The 23,914-nt window shown below is 45.8% G+C and overlaps 2 protein-coding genes across 2 annotated transcripts in view; one reads left to right on the forward strand and one right to left on the reverse strand.

The window, feature by feature from the left end:
* MARCHF10 (membrane associated ring-CH-type finger 10) overlaps nt 1–3,467 on the forward strand; it is a 28,409-nt gene extending 24,942 nt beyond the window's left edge. Inside the window, exon 10 of the mRNA XM_066629210.1 lies at nt 3,439–3,467. Coding sequence (XP_066485307.1) covers nt 3,439–3,467 — 29 coding nt within the window. The remainder of the gene's footprint in view (nt 1–3,438) is intronic.
* Nucleotides 3,468–7,880: 4,413 nt separating this feature from the next.
* The window catches only part of MRC2 (mannose receptor C-type 2), a 67,299-nt gene continuing 51,265 nt past the window's right edge, over nt 7,881–23,914 (reverse strand). The window contains exons 20-31 of the mRNA XM_066629211.1: nt 20,591–20,736; nt 19,670–19,775; nt 18,311–18,474; nt 16,918–17,026; nt 16,112–16,350; nt 15,087–15,255; nt 14,840–14,989; nt 14,009–14,128; nt 12,550–12,729; nt 11,409–11,435; nt 10,429–10,651; nt 7,881–8,218 (exon numbers count right to left, since the gene is read on the reverse strand). Coding sequence (XP_066485308.1) covers nt 10,431–10,651; nt 11,409–11,435; nt 12,550–12,729; nt 14,009–14,128; nt 14,840–14,989; nt 15,087–15,255; nt 16,112–16,350; nt 16,918–17,026; nt 18,311–18,474; nt 19,670–19,775; nt 20,591–20,736 — 1,631 coding nt within the window. The 3' untranslated portion in view covers nt 7,881–8,218; nt 10,429–10,430. The remainder of the gene's footprint in view (nt 8,219–10,428; nt 10,652–11,408; nt 11,436–12,549; nt 12,730–14,008; nt 14,129–14,839; nt 14,990–15,086; nt 15,256–16,111; nt 16,351–16,917; nt 17,027–18,310; nt 18,475–19,669; nt 19,776–20,590; nt 20,737–23,914) is intronic.

Genomic DNA, 23,914 nt, shown 5'->3' on the forward strand with positions numbered 1-23,914 from the left:
TGCAGTTCAGGGGAGGACCTTGGTGGCAGCAGTGCATGCTGAGATCCTATGCCCCTTTCTCAGCCTAGACCAACCCCCTGACTTTTCAGACCTACACTAGCAAAAGGGTTGGTATAGGTCCAAGGAGACCCATTTAACAGCCAGGCAGCCTAAAAAACATATTAAGTAAAAAATATTTTTACTTAACTCTCCTGGACCATCTGGTTGCGTACACACTCCATAAACTGGTTGCACTCCATAAACTGGTTGGGGAGTGGACTGGGGCATAGGACTGTTACAAACTGTGAGTTTGGGGAGTTTTTCATCATGCTCCATCCTGCTTAAAGAAGCTGTCTGGAGAAGTAAAAAATGTGCTGGCTTTTTTGGCTGTTTTGCATTGTCTACAATTGTGTGGACACAGTCAATGTTGATTCTGTAGGCATGAAACAGGAGCATATAGTGCAAACTAGGGGCTTGCGGAAGGCAAGTGAGGTCTCAATGCAGTTTTAAAATATCAAGGTTCCCCCAGTAGTAAGAAACATTCTTTGTTTTCAGTGCAGGAACTTTTGACAGACTTACTTATTTCTTAAAAAATTTCCCTCTGTCAAAGCAGCCCAGTACTGCTGCTGTTGTTTTTTATCTTGTGCTGCTATAGAGACATCTAGAGTCTAAATAGGTTTTGTACACTTCAGTGTCCCTTGGGACATACTCCATCAAACCAGGGTGCAGACAATACTGCTGGGAAATTCCTTACTTAATACTAAATAGTACATCCTGAATGGAGTGATATTTAATTAGCAGGATCCTCAACCTTAGCTAAGATACAGAAAAGGGGCAAGTATTTAACACTGTGTTCGCCATGTCACATGAATGGCCATCTAGTATACCCCACTTAATGGCTTTCAGAATCATTAGAAACCCAGTTAAGTCAAGATGGACAAGACCCTGGGATAGAGATAAAGTATCTCTGAACATGAGTAGAATATATTTTTCGCCCCATTGCCTAACTGGCCTGTCTCCACTCCACAAGGACAAACAGCAAGAACTTCTGCATCATCTTTGGCCTCAGGGCCTGTTGATAGAAATTTAACAAAGAACAAACTCGAGGCCCAATCCTATCCAGTTTTCCAGCACTGATGCAACTGTGCTGAAGAAGCATGCACTGCATCCTGCAATTGGGGGGGGGGGAGAATCGCAGAGGTCTGGTCAAGGTAAGGGAGTGTTCGTTCTCTTACCTTGGGGCAGGATTGCTGGTGCTAGAAAGTTGGATAGAATTGGGCCCTCAGTCAACACATAAGGAACTGGGAAGGGAGCAGGATGTGGTCCTTCAGGATACAGTTCATACCTAGCCAGTTGCACTCTCTGTGGTATGAAAATTAATGCTCTTCAGTGAAATCACCCAGTTTTTATTGCCTAATAGCAACTTGGAGTGGTTATGTTTGTAATTGTGGGTTTGTACATGAAGCATAATGAAGAAGGATAATGCAGAGAGCTGTTCATCAGAATAGGCCCCCAATCTCAGTGGTTGGTTTTTTAGAAGCAGAGCCAATGCTCCAGTTTACCCAAAAGTCACATTCTCTCTTTTGTTTCAAGTCACAAATGTAGAAGTATTGATGTAACTAATAAGTGGTGAGGGACAGTGCACTCTATAACTACCAAGAGATGCTTTTTCTTTTCCATGTTTTAGAGCTGAGCTGTGCATTTATCATTGGTTCTGAAACTAAGCTCAAAATAAGTTTGGCACATTCACCTGATGAACAAATACCACCTCTGGACATACACGTGTTACTCTTCAAGTATCACTGGCCTGCAGTGGAAAATACAGTTTCATAAGCTCATATTATCAGCAAGTGAAGCTGAAAGAACAAGGAAGCTATCACATTTGCTTTAAGGAACAACTTCTCCATGTAGTCATTCATAGCCTAAAGCCAAATCCTATCCTGGCGCAGCCGAGAGTGTGCACCAACGCTGCCACAGCATCTGCTGCATGCTATGGGCCACCAGGGGACCAGGCAGCAATGGAGGAATAAGTAAAAAAACTTAGCTACTCTGCTGCTGCCTTGTCCCCCATGGGCCCCCTGAGATCTGCACCAGCTCTTTAGCTGATATAAATCCGGATCTAAGAGGGCATGCACTCCTGGGCAGGGGGCTTAGGATATTGGCACTGTCACTACTGCTAATATCCACCTCCACCCCACCCTCAACATGCCCCCTGGCTGGTAACAATCCCTCACAGAACACCTGCTGTGGAGATTATTGGTGCACACCCATGGCAGCCAGCCAATTACACTGTCGGCCTGGGCCTGCCCACTGTTGCAGCTGCTGCACCAGCAACCTGGGCCTTGCACTGATGGAACACATATTCCTTCAGCACAAGGCCTGGATAGGACTGAACCTTAATACAATTTGAAAAGATCCAATTCAGGAGTTCCTAATCTGCATGTTACAGGTGGCCCACCACCCGGCAGTAAGCCTAAAAATAGTGGTAGGAGGCTCAGCACAGCAGGCAGAGTGGCTGCATGCAAAAACCATATGCTTGAAAAAGCTGTCCCACCTGTACTGGCTTTCTTGCTGCTATTTTTAGACTTCATTCAGCCTCACAATCCAGAAGTGGCCAGTGACATCATCACATGTCATGTTTTGCACTATTGCCATTTACTTCTGGGTTCCAGCACTGGGGAAGGACATTGCTGGCTACGAAGCACTGATCTAACTGGTTATCACACATCCTTCCCTCCAGCAAACTGCAGAAATTCTACTTAAAGCATCATGTAAAGGTCGTTAACAGCACCCTGCCTACCTTTATTCTCCAGTGACAATCATTGACCCAGTTAGATCTGGAAGTGCACTGGTTATCTGGCTCCTCCTTCTGACCCATGATTGGATTCCACCTTAATTATTCTAAGCAAAAATGCATCTAATATGCTCATAAATGTGCACACTGACAAAGACCCCGCAAGTACATCAACTCTGCCATGCCAGTACCTCATCATCTTTATGTATAGAAAATTCTTCCCAATGCCCAGTCTAAATCTTTTAAAAATTGTCATGTTCGCTCATTCTTGCATTATCCACAGCAGAATGGAGAATTGACCCTAGCAGGCCTCCATAAGGGAACCCTTCATAGATTTAAGTCCCCTCTCAAAACTTCCAATTCAGTCTTTCAGCCTCAGTCTTTCCTAATGCGTCCTATCCAAACTTCTGGAACAAGTTGCATAAATGTGGATAGTCGTGGCTTATGGCAAGTAGGAATTTACTATATTTGGCCTCTCTGGTTGGTTCCTCGTTTTCATGAAATGTGTCAGATCTGGCCTCTGGGACACATGATTAAATCTGGATTTATGGCAACCATCTAGGCCTCCGCTGCTCTTTTGAGTAACAGTGTGTTGAATATATTTAAAACTGTGCCCATTGTATGAAGAAAAGCGTTCTAAGAAGTTATTTCCTTCATCTTTGCAGATTCAGCCAATTCTGGGAGCAGTGGCTAAGAGAATGGTCAAAGGGGATCTAAAGAAGAGAACTCATTTGGGGAACTGGGCAGACAGTTCTTCTCCACACCCTTCCACTTTTCCCCTCTTACGTAACACCAGGCTACAATGAGTATGTACATCATTCATATTCAATGTCACCCATTTAAATCAAAAGCCTTCTAAGGGTCTGGGGTTGTTTTGACTGTTTGTCTGGTTCGGTTCTTGTGTTTTGTTTTTAAAAGTTGCTATATCGATTGACAGTCTTTTTTAAACAACATGGGTTATTAACAGCAACTTGCAGAGTGTAAACTTTTTCATCGCTCCCTGGCCACCAGCTTCTCAGTGAAAATTCAAACAATGGCTAGTAGGGTGTTTTGACTGACCAATATGAGACAGCAAACTAGAGATCTACATTTGATGCACTTGCTGTAGCATTCATATTGCGCAATTTTACAGACTCGCCTTTTTGTTGATCAGGCATTCTCAGAGATTAGTAAAGGTTTTGTACATTACAACTGAGTTATTGTATGCCCAGCCTTGTCACAGGACATTCCATAGTATACATGTATTAAATGTATTGATGTACTATAGTATGATCAACATTATCACCTTCCCTCTGAATGCACAAGATCGCAATAAAAATATTTTGTTCACTCCTTAGGCACCCCTCCCCCTTTTTAAAAATGGATAAGTATGTTCTCAGTGAACAGGTTGTTACTTTTGGGATGCAAACAAGAGTGAAGTTCAGATAGGGCACTCCTCTTTTGGTGTAACCCTTTTTATGTGATATAAAGAAGACAGTTAAGCCAATTAAATTCTCTTTCCACTCCTGCTGTCATGTGCATCTCATGTAATCTACTGTGCCTCTGGGCAGCAACTATGTCATTCCTTTATTCTATACAGCACCTAGCACACTACTACAGTAATCCTGGATTAATATTAAAAGTGTAATAGCAGCAGCTGCAGCCCAGAAACAAACAAATTGCACTGAGGGCTCCCACTGGAAAGACTATAAAATTGAGGACTGTGAAAGACTGAAATTGCAGCAAAATTGTATGCCACTTTCTATCATAGCAGGCTATATTATATCTGAAAAACAATTTGCACATCCTTTATGGCAAGGGTGTCCAGATTTTTTGGCAGGAGGGTGAAAACATCTCTCTGACACTGTGTCAGAGAGGGGGGAAGAATTAATTTACAATTCAAATTTGAATAAATTTACATAAATGAATATATTGGAGATGGAACTTATATGAATGAATGAAGGTCTTGCAATAGCTTGTGGCCTACAAAAGGCCTTGCACAAAGAAAGGCTGACCTTTCCTTTGCTGCTGCAGCAGCATCACAGACATGAAACAGCAAGCAGTGGAGAGAGCCCTAGTTCCACAGCTCACGCAATAGGTAAAACAGTTGCCCTCACGCTGAGAGAAGCGTGGGCTCCAGCAGGTCTCCAGCGGGCCAGAAGCTCATTGGAGACTAGGGGCTTCTTGAGGATTTGGAGTCCCTGAGGGCCATAAGTGGCCTCCGGGCCAGGGTTTGGGCACTCCTGCTTTATGGTGATTGTCAAGTTGGTGATAGAGCCAGCTCTTGAGAACTTTCTACAGCTAGTAAGTTCTAGGAAAACCTAAGTGATTTGCATATAGGGAGAGGTACTTTTGGAAGAGCCACGTGCCCAGGGCCAGTCTTCTCATGCAGTTATCTGAAAGCACTGCATCGAGCGGTCACATGGGGGGTGGCAAACTGATGAACCCCGTCACATCTGCCTACTGCCCTCTCCTACCTGCTGTTACTGGATCTGCACTAGTCAGCACTCTGATACACTTCCAGCTCACTGAGAACAAGGATCACAGCAGCCGTAGCCCCCTTCTGCCTCCAGTACTGCAGGAGAAAGAAGGGGGGGGGTCCCAGCTACTTAAAAAAGTATCAAGTGGGCAGAGTGATCTGACCCTTCCACTCACCTGTGCCCCCCTTCCCTTGCCTCTAGCTTCTCTCAGTGCACAACCTCCACACACTGCACCATTCCTATTTCAAATGAACATCATATTCTTCCTCCTTCCTTATCCATGGGGGGGGGGGTGGAGAATACCTCCACATTCACAGAGCAGCAAAGTTCAGGGGGTGATGCAGATGGTGGGCATGCATGTTTGCTCAACATTTCAAGGATGTAGTGTCTTAAATACATTATGCTCAAGCTGACAGGTCAAAAGCAGTATCTTGAATTGTAACCCAAAAGAAAACATGGAGGTACCTTTCTCAGCAGCAGCTGAAACTTGGTAACATGTTTCTGGTGCAAAGAGAGCACGTATCTTCCTTTGTCTAGAATAGATACATTACTCAGTTGCAGCTTTTAGAATTTTAGTTCTGTGGTTTTTCAGCTCTAAAGTAAGAGGGTTTGAATGTGAGCTCAGTGGGACTTCAACTTTAGAGCTGAAAACTTCAGAATCACCTTTCCTGACTGCTCACCTAAAGGCAGATCAGCTCAGTGCCAAGTTAGCAGTCTATGGAGCAAATGACCTCTGTACAGTCCCATCCTGCAAGTAAGCACAAAACCATTTGCCACCCCATTGACCCACTTAAATGAATGTTTCTCAGGGGAGACTGACTGGTGGGGCTGGGTGTCCCCATGATTCACACATATGCTTACTCCAGTCAAATGGCACACTAGTAAACTAACACTGCAGTCCTAAACCTGTCTACTTAGAGGAAAGTCATATTGAATTATGTGGCTTACTCTCAGGTAAATACTCGTATATATAGGATTGCACCACAAGAAGCTGCTTTAATCAAGACTGTTGGTCTGGGGTGTAAGATGGGACAAAGAGTCACCCAGGGCCCAATCCTATCCAGTTTTTCAGTGCTGGTGTAGTTGTGCCAGTGGGGTGTGCACTGTATCCTGTGGTGGAGGGGCAGTCACTGGGACCTTCTCAAGGTATGGGAACATGTTCCCTTACCATGAGGTTGCATTGTGGCTACACCGGAGCTGGAAAGTTGGATAGGATTGGGCCCCCATTTGGCTAAAGAGCAAATGCAATGTTACTAATTTTTAATATCACTTCTACCTCACCTGTGGCCCAAATGAACAGACTGCAAAACCAATGCGCTTGAGATCTATTCAGTCAATCTTTAGCCTCCCAAAGTTTTTGCCACGCGCTATGTTCTGGGATCAACACAGAACACCATCAGAACACCATAAAAATCATATTAACACCAATTAAAACAAAGATCTGAATTATAATGGTAAACTTGAGAAACAAGTAAGTGAATTATCGAGGTGGGACAAAGTTGTTTTGATTCCTTATGATAATTGAAAACAATAGGAAGAATCTGGTTTTTTGATAAAACTGATGGGGAATGAAGTTTTATTTCAAACTTCTGTTTCAAGCTTCTAGAAGGCTTATCAAGAAAGCAAAGAAATCTGTTATAAAAATTGCCAGTGTCCTTTTCAGCACTTGTTCACATTATTCAAAATGGCTATAGCAGGTATTAAATCTGAAGCATTTTTCCAGTAATTTCAAACAATTTCATGATTTTAGGGTATGTCCCCCTCATGTGAATTTTTCTGATAACTGTCCAGTTCTGTTTGATTCACTTGGAAAGCAAAAGATATGCATAAGAGGGAAATGAAATGATAAAACTACTGTTGAGGGGAGACTGTAGTACCAGAATTGTTGCGAGAGGGACTGAGGAAGCAGCAAAAGCACCTGCAGCAGCATTTACGACTGGGAGGATGAAGAGGTTGTGGTTCTACACCCTTTCCTCCTTTCAGCTCTGCTATTGCACTTAATTCCTGAATATGCATTGTCCTGTCTGCCTGCTGAGGGAGATATTTCTTTAACAATTCCCCTGTCAAAATATTGAAGCACTTGTACACATAAACATTCTTGGTAAGGAATTTCTGAATTTAGAGAATACTTGCACCATTTCCAGAACATAATTGCATGATAATTCTTTCCTAGGAATTGTTGCAAAAGAATGGTGCTTCATTTGTAAAATGAGAGGCATGCAAGCCTTAACCATGTCCTCTGGCCTGAGAACTCATTATTCATATGTTTGAGGGCTACCTGTAGTTTCAGCAAGGTGAAAGCACACTTTGCATATTCCATCATGTATGGCAGAGCCCTGGTTGTATGGCATCCATCACGTATGGCATCATGTATGGCAGAGCTCCATCATGTATGGCAGAGCTCAGGGCTAAGTTCCGATTCAGACTAAAACGTACCCCTGTAAACGTACCCCTTAGCAGAAAGAAGTTATTGAGCAAATTAGCTATAAACCAATGTACAAACACCTCTAGCTGGATCAAAAAGTTTCCTAGGAAATGTGGCAAACATTAAGGGAGGACACAGAAACTAGAAAACTTGAGATTGGGGGGTTTCAGAGACATACAATGGATCATTATGGCAGTTTTCCATAATGGATCATTATGGCAGTTTTAATCCAAAAGATTAAAAAGATGAAGATAAACATTTTTACAAACACTTAATATCCAGCTTAAGTGAAAATCACCAGATTTTTTTCTTATATATTCCCTCAATAATTCTCAATTATTTAAGTACCAAAAAACAGCTATCCCTCACATTGTCTTTAGCACAACTATCACCCAAAGTTCTTGGGCTAGAAGCAAAGAGGAATGTCTCTTGCAGGGTCCCCATTCCAAACGAAGTTCTCTTCATTCCATGATTCTATCACAAAAGGCCACCATCCTGGGCTCTCACTGGTCTCTCACTGGCTCTAGCATCGGGTCTAAGCGTCCCAGTTGTCCAGCAGAACTGTATGTTATTCCAGAAGCAAGAGAAACTTATTGTATTCACACAATTAAAAACAAAGAGGGGGAAGTACTTCTAGAATATGAATACCCGTTGGCGACTGCATCTACAGGCAGGTATAAAATACCTCAAAAATAAGGTCAGCATGCACTTAGATGTAGTATAAAATTAGAAGTACCTACCCCCCCCCAAAGTTATACCTTTTATACAGCAAGGCTACAAATGACAACATCAAAATTAAAGAGAGCAGCAGTACATTTTGTAATTTTCACCCAGAAATACAGCTGCTTGAGGGCCTTTTGCAAAATCAGTTTTTGTACATTAAATGTGCATTTGTTTCCCATTCCTTGGGAGCACTTTGAGTTTCAGAGCATCACTGCTGTTGAAGGGACAATGAATTATCTAAACCAGGGACAGCCCAACCTGGCCTGCCTTTGCCCCTGCTTCTCTACCACATGCACCTGAAAGAAAGAAAAATGAAGCTACTTACCTCACTCCTTCGTGTGTGATCCTTTTCAACAAAATAGGAAGTGCAGATCAAGTTGGGAACTCCTAGAGTGTCCTGCACTTCTTATTTTATTTAAAGGGATTGCAAGGAAGGTGAGTGAATAGGGAAGCAGATTACTGCTGCCTGCATGGATTTTTTTTTTCAGGCATGGGCTATGGCATTGTTTCTCAACCAGTAGTATTAATACCACCAGTGATACTTGAAGTGGTGTCTGGTGGTACTCGCAGGACCCCTGGGCCCCTGCCACCCGGCAGCAAGACCAGAAACACGATGCAACAAACAGTGGTAGGAGGCTCAGCTTGGTAGGCAGAGCTCCAAAGCATGCTTTTCCACACTTGAAAAACCCTCCTGTCCTCCCTGAGCTTCTTACTTGTGTCTGTCATGTCACATCTGGCCTCCCAACCTAGAAGTAACTGGTGATGATGTCATCATTAGTTACTTCTGGTGGTACTTCGAATAGGTGGACCATGTGAAGTGGTACGGCGGAGGACAAACCTTAAGAAACACTGGGCTATGGTGACCACTTTCCTTGGTCCTTCCTTGCACTGTGAGTGGGCAGGAAGCAGATTGATTCATCTCTTCCCATAGTGGGCTGGAGGGAGGCAGTAGCAGACTTGGGGCACAGGGCACCACAAGACTATTGCATCATCTGCCACGTTGCACAAGCCCCATTATACAATTCCTGGATGGGCCAGTTCTGGTCTGAACACTCAAACGGAATATTTTATACCTGGAAGATGCAATCCCCATATAGATATTGTTTCTGTGTTTGCTACGTGGACAGTAGTGGTGCCGCATTCACTACTAGATATTGTTTGTTACATAATCAGTAGAAACTGGCCCACCACCTCCAACTTGCCCCTTTTCAATATACTAGCCATTACGTGAATCTTTTATTGTTTGGTCCTTTAGGGAGCAGGCTTGGTGATTTTTAATTGTTTAGAGGCTATGCTCTTTGACTCTTGGTAGGAACCTTATTATCTAATCAGGTTTGTTATTAAAAGAGACAAACAGCAGCATATCCATCTCTTCCCCACCACTCTCCATTACTGCTGGCATCACAGAGAGATCACTTGTAGCTGTGAAAGTGTGCACAGCACCACTTAAATGTCCCATCAGCAAAGCCCTCATGGCACAATAGAATTCTGAAGCAGAAATTATTATTGGGATATCTCTACATCAAAAGGTCAAACCACCATTAACAGGAATGCCAGGCCCTTTCATTCTTTAATGATCCACATGTTTCCATGTTCTCACCAAGACAGAAGCAATACCCTGCCCCATTTTGCCCCTATAAGTAAGAGAAAGGAATGGTTGCTTCTTCAGTCCCTGCGAAGATTGTGCTGGTACCCAGAAAGACCAGAGCATGGCAAATGAAATTTCCTTCCAGAGGTGGACCACCTTCTTTCTCCCATAGTTCCTCTCTCTGGGTAGGACAAGCACGTAAGGCCATATTTGGGTTTCTTCCAGAAGAAAGGCCATGTTTGGGTTTCCTCATACATGAGGCTGCAGTTTTAGAAGGAAAACCCTTTTCATGTTTCTCCATAACTCCTTGGTGATAAACTGTCCTGTCTTCCCACCCCAATGCAGCAATTTTGCTTCTGCCCTGTGCTGGTCTTTGAGGTTGCTTTGGTGATAGCACATATGACATGAATATCCTCTCCTCCCCACCCTATCCCACCCCCCCATGTCCTGCCAATCCCACCATTAGTCTTGTTGTTCATTCATCTCCATGTCAGACACCAGGATGTTCTTCTCAGCAGATTCACTGGGGTTGGCATTGGTGCGGCTGTAGCGGGCACTCTCAAATGCCCCCCGCTCTGAGCTCCAGCGGCGCTTGTACAGGTAGATGGCAACAGCTATCAATATGCACAGTGCTAAGGAGGAGAGGATGACCACGGCAATGGCTTTGGTGTTCTCTAGGAAAACTACAGAAGAAAGAAAGAGTTGGAAGGAAAGGAGGCCTATTTTTGTGGAAGGGTAAAATTCACAGAATGGACAGGACTGGCCACAATTTAGTTAGCATGGTGGAGAATTATGAGCAGATATAACCAGTGGTGGCACTGGTGCTTTTTCTGCCAGGGCTGCACCCCCATCTGCTGCCCTCCCTCAGACAAAGTTGAGAAATGTGTCAACAGTGGCTGTGGGAGCGGCATAGTTCCCTGCCGATTTAAGGGCCACCCTCTTCTCTTCCTCTTTAAAGAAAGGGAAGGAGAAGAGGGTGACTCAGATCGGCATGGAACCACGCAGACAGTGGTTGCGCTCCTGCAGCCACTGTCAGCGTGGTTCCCAACTGCTCCAAAAATCCAGTGGCAGGGGGAGCAGATCATGGCGCTACCCCCCCATGCCTGGCACCTGGGGCATTTGCCCCCACTGCCTCCCTGAGTATGCCACTGAATATGATACTGAGGAAACTCCTGGCATGGAGTTTAATAGGAACAAATCTCACTGGGTTGTTGTGAGGTGCCTTGGTAGCCCCTTTCTGGGGCCACAAAGCAGCAAATACATATTTTAAGTAAATCAGTAAATAAGTGGTGGATGTGGAGAATACATAAAGCCTTGGGTTTACAGCCTGGTTAAGAAGAATTGGGTGTAGATATATTTCAACACTGTTGTTTAAGAGGTGTCAAAAAGCAGAGCTGTGCTAAAAGGAGACAAGGGCCCCATCTTCCAAGAGGTCTTTACCTGATTTGGAGACACTGCTTCCTTCCACTGCCATGAAAAGAGGACCGGGGGGGGGGAGAGAAAGAGATAATCAGTTGCTTGACCTCAGTACCATTTGACATATTGCTCAGACATGGATTTCTCTTCAGCTATTCTATATTGTTCAGGCTATTCTATACTGCCTCATCCAAGTCCCGCTTTTGCACTCCTTGAACTTTCATTAGCTATACTTCCATTCTCCAGTGGTTCCAGGGGGCTCAGTCTTTGCTTGCGGGAAGTTCCTCCTCTTGGTAGCAGGAAGGGTCATATGATCCAAAGGGGATCCAAGGATTGACTCCAGAATGTGTATGGTGAGAATACCATTGACATCAGTAGAGTCAAACATTGAGTGGGATGCTTCAAGAGTAGGAAAATAAACATAATTTGACAAGCCTCAGAGCGGCTGGCCAATGATGACAGTGATAGAAGACAAGAGTCAAATTGACGCATTCATCAAAGAGGATCACGGCATTACAATATGTGAACTCTTGTGATGCAGTAAGAAAACCAGCTGTGAGGACCATCATTAAGAAGCATGACTACAGAAAGGTTTGTGCCCAGTGGGTCCCAAAAATGCTGACAGATGAGCACAAAGACGCCCGGAAAGTCACCTCTTCAGAATTTAGAACACTATGATAACGAGGGGGAGATTTTTCTGTCACACATCATCACAGGAGACGACACCTGGGTCCACCATTACAACCCTAAAACGAAGAGACCATTGATGGAATGGCACCGTGCACATTCTGGAGTCAAGTATGGATCTCAGTTGGACTTTCTTCTACAGTGAGGAATTCAATAACGGTGCTTTGTTTTATACGAGTATCTGAAACAACCACCATTTTGAACTGCTCATTCACTGCACTTGTGCCATATCAGAGTGCCACTGTATACAGTGAAACTAAACATATCTAGTGACCACCCAACCAAACTCACAACATTATGCAGCATCAGATTTGAAAGAAAAAATAGGAGGCATTACTTTTGTACCAAACCTGGTATAATTGGCTGCATTTCTTTTGTGTGTGCAAAATAAACTATTTGTTTAGGGGGGCCTTGTACCTGCAACTCAGATTTCAAAGAACAAAGCCACTAAACCCCCCTTTTCAAATGACCCACTTACCTCGGACTGTCTTACAAATAACCCCCATAGCGACACTAGAACAAGATCCCAGATGCCACATCCCATTACTGCTCTGGATCCAGTAGCAACTGTTTGGACTGAGCATACTTGGTCCTGTGTCTTGCTGCCCCCAGTTAGAATAGTTTACAGCCATGTTGTCATGCCAGACAAGTGTGCCTCCTGCAGAGAAGGGAGAAACATGCTCAATGTATAGGAATGAGAGAGTTCCTCTGCAGAAACATTTAAGACCCTCAACTGGCCCAGCTGAAATGATTCCAAAAGACTACATCCTGAAGGAATCAAATTGCAAGAATACCAGTGTGGTCTGATGAGCAAGACATAACAAGATTATGATGGACATAACAAAGCATTTTCCCAACTGCGGGGGGAGGGGGGAGAGCATGCAACACCAGCTGGAGGGGTACAAAACATTCTGCATGCTATACTGGCAACACGCCTATAAAATAAGAAAGATTCCTGATTGCCAACTTTTTGGTTTGCAACCTTACTGAAAGGAAACAACCCAGTCCTAACCATGTCTCCTCAGAAGTAAATTCAATTGAGTTCAGTGGGACCTACTCACATGAGTGTATATAGGACTACAAGATTATTGTGAGAGCCACCACCAGGCATCATATCAAGAGCTATGTTGACATAAGGAGAGAGGCTTGGGGGTACAGGAGCTGATAAATATACCCAATTATTACACTTCTAAGTTGAGGATGGGGCAGAAAATCCAAGACCTCAGAAGAAGTGCACAATTTCATTAAGGGTGCAATCCTGTCCTGAGCTGGAACAGGCAAGCCAAGAGGCTTGCGCTATATCTCATGCAGGATTGTAGTCACAAGCAGCTCAGTCAGAGGCAAGGGGAAACATTTCCCCTTACCTCCGGGTAAGGGTTGCTTGCACCTATGGGTCTGCTCGGACTTGCGCCACCTCTTGAGGTGGCACAACTCTGAGGAGAGCAGAGCGGCTTGAAGTTGCACCATTCTCCCTGGGAATGGGGATTGGGATCTGGCATAACTGGGACTGCCCACCGCCTACCCTCCTGCCGCCCTGGAACGCCTCCCTCCTGCCTCTTCCACACCTCCCCCCACCTACCTTTGCTGCTTGCGTCTCCCAGCCAGGCTGAAGCAAGCCTCAGAGAGAAAGTCGGTGCAGAGGCTTCTGTCAGCCTCCCCAGGCTGGTGCTTCTTGGAGCACCGGCCCGGCTTCCTCTCAAGGAGGCGCAAACATGCCTTACAGCACATTTGCAACCCTCCTGGGCGTTCACAAAGGACTTGCGTCGGCCCAAGAGCTCTTTAGGATTGCACCCTAAGTTAGAGAAACATCACTAAAGAACTGTGATGATGCCACCCTTCTCTTGTGGTTGTCCCAAACATTCCCTCTTTATTTGCTACAGAGATGTACACTTAACCATGTGGCAGTCAATCAAGGAAAGGAACATCACTTGCTTTACCTTTGGGGTTAAAGGCCATCCCCAGCCAAGCTCCTTTGGATTGACCCTGGTATGCTTGCAGATGCTCCCAAATGAAGACATTTTCCATTTCATCTAGGACAGATAGCAAAGCACCTCCAACTGTGGTGGGAAGAGAGAACAGTGTTGCACTAATCTGAAAGGGGTTACAGTGAATGATCCTCATAGGCCCTTACATGATGCAATTTTGCAAGTTCCCTTCTACCAATGTTCAGATTCTCCAGCAATAGACTTGGGGGAGAAGAAACAGAGAAGGGTAGCAAGCCACTAGAGTGGGGCAAAGAACTATCATTCTCCAACTCCAAGCAGTGAAAGAGCAGCTCTTTTTCTGATATTTCATCAGATATTCTCACATATCTCAGATATTTTTCAAGGTATAAAGCCTAAAAACGTATTTAAAACATAAACACAAGCCAGAAAAATCTCAGGATGGTCAAACATTTCGATTCAAGAACCAATACATTTTCACACACTTGGCAGAGTTGTTTTTTTTTTTTTTTTTTACTTTGGTGGCTTTTTTTAAACCGATGTTAAAACTAAAGCATGTCTAACTTGCATAGATCTAGACAATCACATTGCTTTCTCTGTGTGTATGCCTACACAAGTACACTGTTAAATAAAATATCCAGTTTTACACCAGATGCTGGTGTTTGATTTGGACATAAGAAAGGCAAAGAAAGTAAACATGAAGAGGAAAGGCAGCCAAACTGAAACAAAAGAAAAGGTTCTATGCAAATATACCCAAACCATTTTCTCTGTGCTGGAAGTACTGTTCTGAGAAAAACATAAGCAGAGTCTTTTAGAAGACTTTACCTTTCTGACACCTCTTCACTGCTTCCTTCTGGCCCAGCATGACCTCCATGTGGAAAGCATAGCAGTGATTCCGGAAGGGGATCCAAGAGGAATCCTCTACAGACTTAGGACAGCTCCCGTTGTAGCTCCACTTGTGTGAGGAAGGACTTCCTGAAAAGTAACACTTGATCAGAGGAAATTTCTGGCCCCTCCATTCAGAGTGAGAAGGTTATGATACTGGCATTTTGTTCCCATGTAGATATAGCACCTGTGTTCATCTTGCAGATGGCCCCTTGCAGCTTGGTGTCACAGTTGGTGGTCCTCCATGTCCCATCTTCATCCATGTAGGTGCACCCCACAACGTACTGTGGCTCTCCATCCTGCCAGTTTGTGTAGGAAAGGCTTTCTTCTATGAACCACATGTAGTTCCGTTTTCCCTAAAAGGAGACCCCCCCCCCCAATTATAAAAAAGTGTCATTATGGATCAGACCAAAGAAGATATTTGAGGGATGCTCATAAGCAGGGCATGATGGAGATAATCCAGTGTACCTTAAGTAATCAGGAGGTACATGTGGAAGCTCTGAAAAAGCCACATTATGTGGTTGTATGTGGCTGTTACGGCAATCGTCTCTCATATATGACCCCACCATACAGGGAGGCAATGCGGGAGCAGTGCCTATCTGTGAGCTTTCAAAATGGTGACACCATTTTGTAGGCAAATGATTTGCTTTTGGAGATTATTCAGCCCTGGTGAATTGCTTAATAGCAAGGTTGGCCCTTTACATTCTGATGTTTTCATGGCTGGTGTATGGCAAACCACTTTGGTTCAGTAACCATGTGTGAAACATAAATCAGGCTCTAGCCTCCAGTCTGCCTAGCTTCTTTCTGCCTGCCTGTTCACCATTTCCTATCAGCACGCAACACACACAGAGGATTAAAGAATTCAGCATGCAAATTTACCTGCCAGATACCCTTTATTTCTATGTGAAGAAGAGAAGCTTGCTCTAGATGAGGACAGAGGGTTGGGAGAAATTATCTTCAGATACCTTCATTTCTGTTACTGGATTCTATTGTTATCTGTTGCTTTTCAGTCAATTAATATCAAGCTCTGATTCCATGGCCCAGCTGCCAGTCTCAGACTCACTTCTAGGTGGGCTTACTGTGTGTTTAGCCTTTGCACTTCTGGGCACTGGCCTAGTAAGTGTGCCAACTTGCAGTTCTGAACCACATCTTGAACTGATGCACTTTGCATGCTCTTTCTTAACTCTGAGCCAGGCTTCGTCATGGCCTCACCTCGTCACTGGCCAGGCCGATCCAGAGTGGGGCATGCACATTGCTGACTGCCTGGGTGAGGTAAGCCTGGGTGTATGGTTCCATCACGCTCACCAGACTTGCGTTGAAACTCTCACACAAAAGCACAGCCTCATGCCATTTGAGCGGTTTCTGCAGGATGCGGTAGGTACTGTTGAGGTATGACAGCGTAGAGTTGGGAGCAGGGGGGAAGGCTGCTGGGGAAGGACTCAGAGTAGGATCTAGGGGAGGGAGGAAAAAAGGATCAGAGCTCTTTTGGGCTGGAAAAACAATGCCTTGGGACTCCCCTTCCCCAGCCATGAACATAGTTGTATCAGCTGAATTCAAAAGTGCATTAAAGCTTAGTTAACACATTTTTGCCCTGCCCACAGGTGTGCACATTTGGTCCCTGTTGCATATATGCAATGTTGGGCAGAAATGGCTTAACATAACTCATAATGGCTTAACATAAGTATGTTCCTTAGAGGACATTTTCCCCCTTTTCACCATCAGCAATTTCTTATGGCTCTGCTTAACCTTTCTGTAAAGAAACCTCAAAGCTTTGGGAAATGGAGGTCTGAAACAGCAAACCAACAGTGACATCTTGGGAAATTGCTATGACATATTCTGTGATGAATCCAGTCCTGCATCTCTTATGCATATAAAAGACAAGTGAGCGTTGGTGCCTCCTAATGAAGGATGGATGAAAGGGATAGTATGGGTGTAAAGAACCAAAATACCCCAATAATCCTCTTGCCTGGCAGAAGTGCAAGTCAGCTAACTCCTCCCACCCTGCATCTCACCCTTACCTTTACTCCTCTGGCAGATGAAGGCATGTTTTTCCTCCAGGCAGTTCCTGTCATCCCAGCGGCCAGTGAACTGGGGTGGGAAGCCATGCCAAATCACAGCGCAATTGGTCTGCAAGAAACAGAATTCGGAGGGTCAAAGCAGTCTGTCTATGTTTATAATGGGAAAGAAACTGCATGGCTTCATCTTGAGCAGTGCGTGGGCCCCTTGGGGTTGCATCCAGCCCTAGCAGTGAAGCTAGACTGTTGCAAAATATTCTAAATGCACTGGGTACTCTACATGCAGTGGTAAAAAGTATTTTTGCATCTAACAAACTTGTGCAACAAATTGCCACATGGTTTTTTGATGTCTTCTAGCATACTTGATTTTGAAGATTATTCTAATGGTAACTGTTAGATATGATAGCTGAACATAGAGCCTCCACATTCTGAGGCAGAGGCTTTGATTCAGTAGATGCCGGTGACCCAAGATAGGGAATATCTATTACCATCTTGGCCTTTTTCCTGGAGCATCTGGCTGGCCACTGGCAGAGGCAAACTAAATGGACTTGGGAGATAAAGTGTTGGTTTTAATCCAGCATGTCAATCATAAAGTTCCTAACAATGCACTTATCTCCTGGCAAGAGAAGATCAATGCTCCTGAATCAGTACTGGCTAGCTCTAAGCCAGAGCTTATCATAGAGTTTAAAATCACAATAAAAAAACCAAGGCAATGTCAAAAGAAGCAGAATTCTGCAACCTGAATAAAGTTGATTCACAGTATGCACTTGTTTTGCAGAATTTATGCTTCTTCTACTATTCATGGGGAAGGGCAAGACATAGTCAGGACATTGAAGATCCATCTCCCAACAAAAGGAAACCTTCTCCAGCACTTGACATGGCTTCTGGGATTTCACCAACTGTTCTTCACTAAATGGCCTTTAAGGGTTAGAAACCAGTTGGAAACCAGCTTTCCTGGTTGAGTTTCCTAGTAAAGCTTCCTAGCTGAGGAAAGCAATGTCTTCCTAGGAAGAAACATCTTATGCTCAATATGCTTTCTGTGCTTCTGCTGGGCTTGAGAATAAATTGTGGAATACACAAAGTCCCGTCTTTAGCCTCTCAGCACATATGACAGTGCAAATCTTAGTCCATAAAGCTGAAACAGTTTGGCGTACGCACATCTGGGGCCATGTCCTTGTCCCAATATCAGCACACAATGATGTCAACAAAACTGGACTTTTAATTGTAGACATTCATTGATGCTGCCATTTGCCTGAACTAGAGGGTGGTCTACCAAAAGCATCTAGAAAGGTACCCCCATTACTAGAAACACTCTGAACTCCAACAAAAAATGAGGTAGCTAATAAAAAAAATTGGTCACAGAAATGGGAGAGAAGTGGATAAAAGTTTGGCTCACTGGGTTCTCATTGGCTGTAGAGGTTCCATATCCTGATGGTTCACCAGGGGCCCAGTTCATATAACTGAGTGGTTCAGACCCCACCCACTGGAACGCCTTCTTTGCATTATGGAGGCCAATCCACAGGTCAGAGGTCATGTTTGGGAGAAGAGTGGTTATAAACGCTGCAAAAAGGAAACAATGTCAAATGTCTTTTGAGATTGTCAAAAGTCAGGGAATGAGTGACGTTTTGTGATAAAATGGGCTAGAAGACATAGCATGAAGATAAATTTTAGTTTTGCCACCAAGAGCACCCCCCAACTCCTAAAGGATCTCTAAAAAGCAATGGCACCAGCAGTTAACTTGTGCACATATACCTGGACTAAATGCTAGCAGTAAGAACAGGTTCCGAGGATGAGACAGGCAGGCCTGCCGGTCCATACTGATCACAATTATCGGAAGTGCAAACCTCCAAAGTGATAGATAGTTTAGCACTAGCTACAAAGTACAGATGATTTGCAGCCCAATCCTGAGCTGTCCAGGGCGCAGGGCTGTGGCAGCACCAAAAATGGCTGCTGCTGCATCCTGCACATCCCAGGCAGCGGCCAGCAGCTCCTTAGGAGAAGGGAACTTTCACCCCCTTTCCTTGGCTAAAGAGAGTAGCCCTGCAATGGGGCTACTTGATTCACCGCCAACCAAAAGGCTGGCGGTGAATCAAGTGCCGCCATGTTGGGCAGTGAGCCCTCCCTCCCCCTGGCATGCCTCCTCCCTGCCCTCTCCCAGCCTCCTACCTCCCCGGAACGCTTCCTCTCTGCCCTCCAACTGCCTTCCTCCTCCCCGCCTCCCCCCACACCTCCACTTACCTTGCTGATGCTCAGCAGTACATGCGACTGCTGAGCAGCAGAGCTCAGACACCCATCTGGTGCTAGCCCAGCACCGGCCAGCGCTTGGTTACCACCAGCACTCATCCAGTGTTAGGGTTATTCAGCGGTAAGCCGGTGTGCCGAGCTCAGGATTGGGCTCTTAGCAGAGAATAGATTTTACCACCTTGTCCTGCTTTTGAATTTCCCCACAGTATCTGGCTAGTTACTTTCTGAAGACAGAATAGTGAGCTACGTAAATAATTGAACTTACTCAAGAATGGCAACTCTTGAGATCAGCCAGGATACCAGATGATTCAACCCCAACCCAAAAGGCAACCCCCCAAAAAAGAAGTTGTTCATTTTTGTTTTTACTGAAACCATTTTGGACTCCCCCCCCCCCAATGAAGTCACCCCTTTCCATTATGGCAAGGGTTTCCTTGGTTTAACCAAAAGTTGCTCATTCCAAGAAGCAAAAAGAGGTAACATATGTAAAGAAAGAACCCTCAAAAAGTCTTACCTTGCTCAAGGTAGTTGGAGATGGTAGCCAACATGCCTCCCTGACTGTCACAGGTGCGTTTTGCCTCCTGCCATGTCACCTGCTCTTGGCTATAAATCCTAAAGCACTACGTGGCATTAAGTGACAAAGGGAGAGAGAGAAAAAACAGATTTCAGGCAAGGGATATCTTCTCTGTTTGTTTTTACTTGTATTCATTCCTCTGAGGAGCTCAGGATGGCATTTGGCTTCCCCTCGCTCATGTAATATGGCAAGCTAGGCTGAGAGAGAGAGAGAGAGAGAGAGAGAGAGAGAGGCACTGACCCAAGGTCATCCAATGAGCTTCACGACTAAGTAGGAATTTGAACCCAGGTCTTCCTGATACCTGAAAGCTGGTGTGGCACAGTGGCTAAGAGACTGAGCCATGAATCAAGATCTCCTCAATTTGAATCTCACCTGTGCCATGAACTCACTAAGTGGCCCTAGATAAGCCATTCCTTCTCATCCCCAGTTGCAACATGGGGATATTAACACTTACCCAACAGGGTTGTCATAGGAAGTACGAGATAATACATGTCTTGCCACATTGCTGACAGAAAGGTGGGGTATAAATTCATTAAATAAATAAAAACATTCTCAACACTCAAGAGCGCTATAAACTTGGTTATTATTATATCCACACCACCACACTGGCTCTTATATGGGCTGAAGGGTAACTATGGAAGGAATATTCACCCCTTTGCAGAACAGTAGATTGCTTCCTCTTGGCTAAGCCAGAGACTTCAGCCATTGTGGAACAGCATCTAATACTAGCTGGAAGCAGCCACATTTCTACCCAGCAGAAGTTTTTTCTCACTCACCCAGTTCAAAAGGGACATGAACATTCATAAAACAGTGCCCATCAATAATCCTGCTGCATTGGGACAGGGTCAGCACTCCAAATACCTTGTTATTGAGGGTATGCCAACCCTGGCTACATCCACCAGGAGTTGGCCAGGGCAGCGGCGTCAAAGAGGGCCTCAGTATGGTGGTGTTGCTACGTTTGCAGATGTATGGCAGAGCGGTGAGACACTTCTGGTCACCCCAGTCTTCTGCAGAAGAGGAAAGAAAGAGAAGGGTGAGTGCCTGTCTTGACTTGGTTCAAGGAATGTGAGTGAGAAGAGACTCCAATCACAGATGTGTCCCAATAGCCTGTATGAAAAATCCTGGCATATGAAAACCCAAAATCTGGCTTGGGAATGGTTTTGTTACAAATTGGCACCCAGTGCCCATAGTGCTGGGGTGCCCCATCTAGTTGCATGTTTCAAACTTTGATTCAAATCACCTAGCCTAGCCAAGGGGACAGTCCAATGGGACTTGATCCCCCCCCCAAATAAACACTGGAAATAACACCTTACCTTGCTTGTTCCTGCATGATCTTTTCAACAAAACTGAAAGTGCAGGTTATGCTGGAAACTCTCAGAGTATCCGGCACTTCCTCTTTTTTTTACTTAAAGAAAAAAGTGATGTGGGGTGGGGGAGCGTAAGGAAGTGAATGGGCAGCAGTAATCTGCTTCTTTACCCCCTCACCTTGCTCGTTCCTTGCATGGTCTTTTTGAGTTAAAAGGGATTGCATGAGGAAGAAGTGGTGGCTCACTGCTGCCTGTGCGGGTTTTTTTGTGTGTGTGCAGGTATTGGTGATCCACTCCTCTCCTCCCTCCTTGCCCTTTCTTCATGTGGTACGTTTAAGTTGAAAGGGATCATGTGAGAAAGGAGTGAGGTGAGTGAAGCAGCTCACTGCTGTCCAGTTTGCTTCTTAAGGTATGGGTAGAAGTAATCTGCTTCCCTACCCACTCACTATGCTCCTCCCTTAAAAGTAAAGGGACAGTGGGAGAAAGGAGCAAGGAGAGTTGGGAAGGGAAGGAGATTGATATAGCTCCTTCTGTAGTAGGCTGGAGGAAGGTGGCAGCGAACTTGAAGTGGAGGGACAGCCCGAGTCTACCACTCTACCTGCTGCTCGACACAAGCCACACTGTGTCATGGATGGGCCAGTCCTTCCTAGCCAACCAGCTACAGCCCCATCCACAATCTCGCTGTCCTCTCTCTCTTTCCACTTTTCCTCCTCTAGAGCTAAAGTTGACATAAAACCGAGATAAAACCAAGATCACAATAAAGCGGAAATCACACAAAGCTGTAACTCAAGGGAGCTTGCTGGTTTTCTTTCTCTATCCCCTTTCCTAGATAATACTGGTCATTGACCTGGATCCTGCCTCAGTTGCAATAGCCTGAGCAATGCAATGGCTCTTCAGATACCAACTAGTCTCAGTAGACTGGGATCAGTAAAACCTTTTAGCCACTGGCCTCCTCCTTCCAGTGGCATAGCTAACGATCGTATTGCCTGGTGCAGAGCTCAAGATGATGCCCAGAAGTGACGTCACATCTGGAAGTGACGTCACTCCCAGGTTTTTATTTCACACCTACTTTTTTTAAAAACTGAAAAATCAGCCATATCGCTCAAGCTGCTTGCTACCTCCCCCCAGCACCAGCTTCCTTCTACTCACCCCCAAGCTGTTGCCACTTCTCCAAAGGAAGGGGTTGCACCCCACCTTCGCTCCCTCTGAGGTCTTACACTGGCTGCTGCAGCCCCTCCAAGCTCTTTGGACTGGGGCGGGAGAAGTAGTCGTCCGCCACCATTGGTGTGCGCCCCACCAGCCAGGCACACTGGACTACAGGGGGTAACGGGCTGCATTGAGGCAAGCCCTTCAAGCTTGTGAGGGGAGGTAGGGGCATGTCTCCCCCCCCCCACCAAGTGGCCTTTTTGTTTGGCAGGCACAGCTCGAATCCCGCAGCTGCCTCACAGAGGGGGGGAGAGGAGGCTGTGAAGAAGCCACCAGCCCACTCTGGCTCGCAGTGGCTGGGGCCGAAGGAGAACTCAGGGCAGGCAAGTGGAAGGAAGCCGTGCCTGACTGACTGAGGCGCCAATCCTATCTGCACTTCCCTGGGAGTAAGCCCCATTGACTATCATGGGGCTTACTTCTGAGTAGACATGCCTAGGATTGGCAGTGAGTGGACTCGGGGCAGGCAGGCATGGGGGAGCTGTGCTCGACCGAGGCTGCAATCCTCTCCACACTTTCCTGGGAGTAAGCCCCATTGACTATCATGGGGTTTACTTCTGAAGAGACTAGTATTGGCAGTGCCTAGGATTGGCAGTGAGTGAAAGATTCGCAGCTGCTGGGGGACTTGGGGCAGGCAGGCGGGAGGGAGCTGTGCCTGACTGACCGCGGCTGCAATCCTCTCCACACATTCCTGGGAGTAAGCCCCATTGACTATCATGGGGCTTACTTCTGAGTAGACATGCATAGGATTGGGCTCTGAGGTTCTCATCCTCTCCACATTTTCCTGGGAGTAAGCCCCATTGGACACGGGACTTACTTCTGAGAAGACAGGCATAGGTTTGGCTGAGTGAGTGAAAGAAAAGCTTACTTGCTCACAGCAGCTGGGGGACAGAGGACTTGGGGCAGGCAGCGGGAGGAAGCTGTGCCTGACTGAGGCTCCCATCCTCTCCACACTTTCCTGGGAGTAAGCCCCATTGGACACAATGGGACTTGCTTCTGAGTAGACATACATAGGATTGTGCTCTGAGGCTGCATGGGATGCAGTGGTGGTGACGCACCTCCTCCTCCTTCCCTCCAGCTGCTACCTGCCCCAAGGAGGTGCTTGGCAATCCCACCAGGGAAGCTCCCTTGCCCCAGCGCCCACAGGTGGCCATTGGTTCTCGGCAAGGGGCGCTGCATAGCTCTTCCGCACCAAGGCGCCCCATGAAAGTCTCCCACAGTCGTCATCCCCAGGTCTCAGCTGCGTCTGCTGTCACTGTCTCAACCCCCTTCCGGGCTTTGCCAAGGACAGGCTGCACCTCCCCTGCTCTCCTTTTCATGCACTCACAAGGCAATGGGCTGCACTGCAGCCGGGAGGGAGCAGGGAAGCCCCGCCTGAGACGCCTTTGCTCACGAGCACTTGACTTATATTTGGCTGCTGGCCAATGTGCTGGCGGGGCTGCAGTACCCCAAGGTAACTTGCATGTGCCCCGATGTTGCCCCCCAGCCCCTGATGTTGCCTCTTCAGCAGCTGTAGCCCGGTGCATTTGCTACCCCCTGCACCCCCTTAGCTATGCTACTGCCTCCTTCCGGTGTGAAGCCCTTTAGCTGTACAGTCTTTGCCCCTCTTCTCCCTTTTAGGGTTTTTCTTTTTCTCTTTTTCCACACATATAAGCAAGAATTTGGAGAATCAGCC

Source organism: Tiliqua scincoides, chromosome 5 (assembly GCF_035046505.1).
Source record: "Tiliqua scincoides isolate rTilSci1 chromosome 5, rTilSci1.hap2, whole genome shotgun sequence".
NCBI classification, from domain to species: Eukaryota; Metazoa; Chordata; class Lepidosauria; order Squamata; family Scincidae; genus Tiliqua; species Tiliqua scincoides.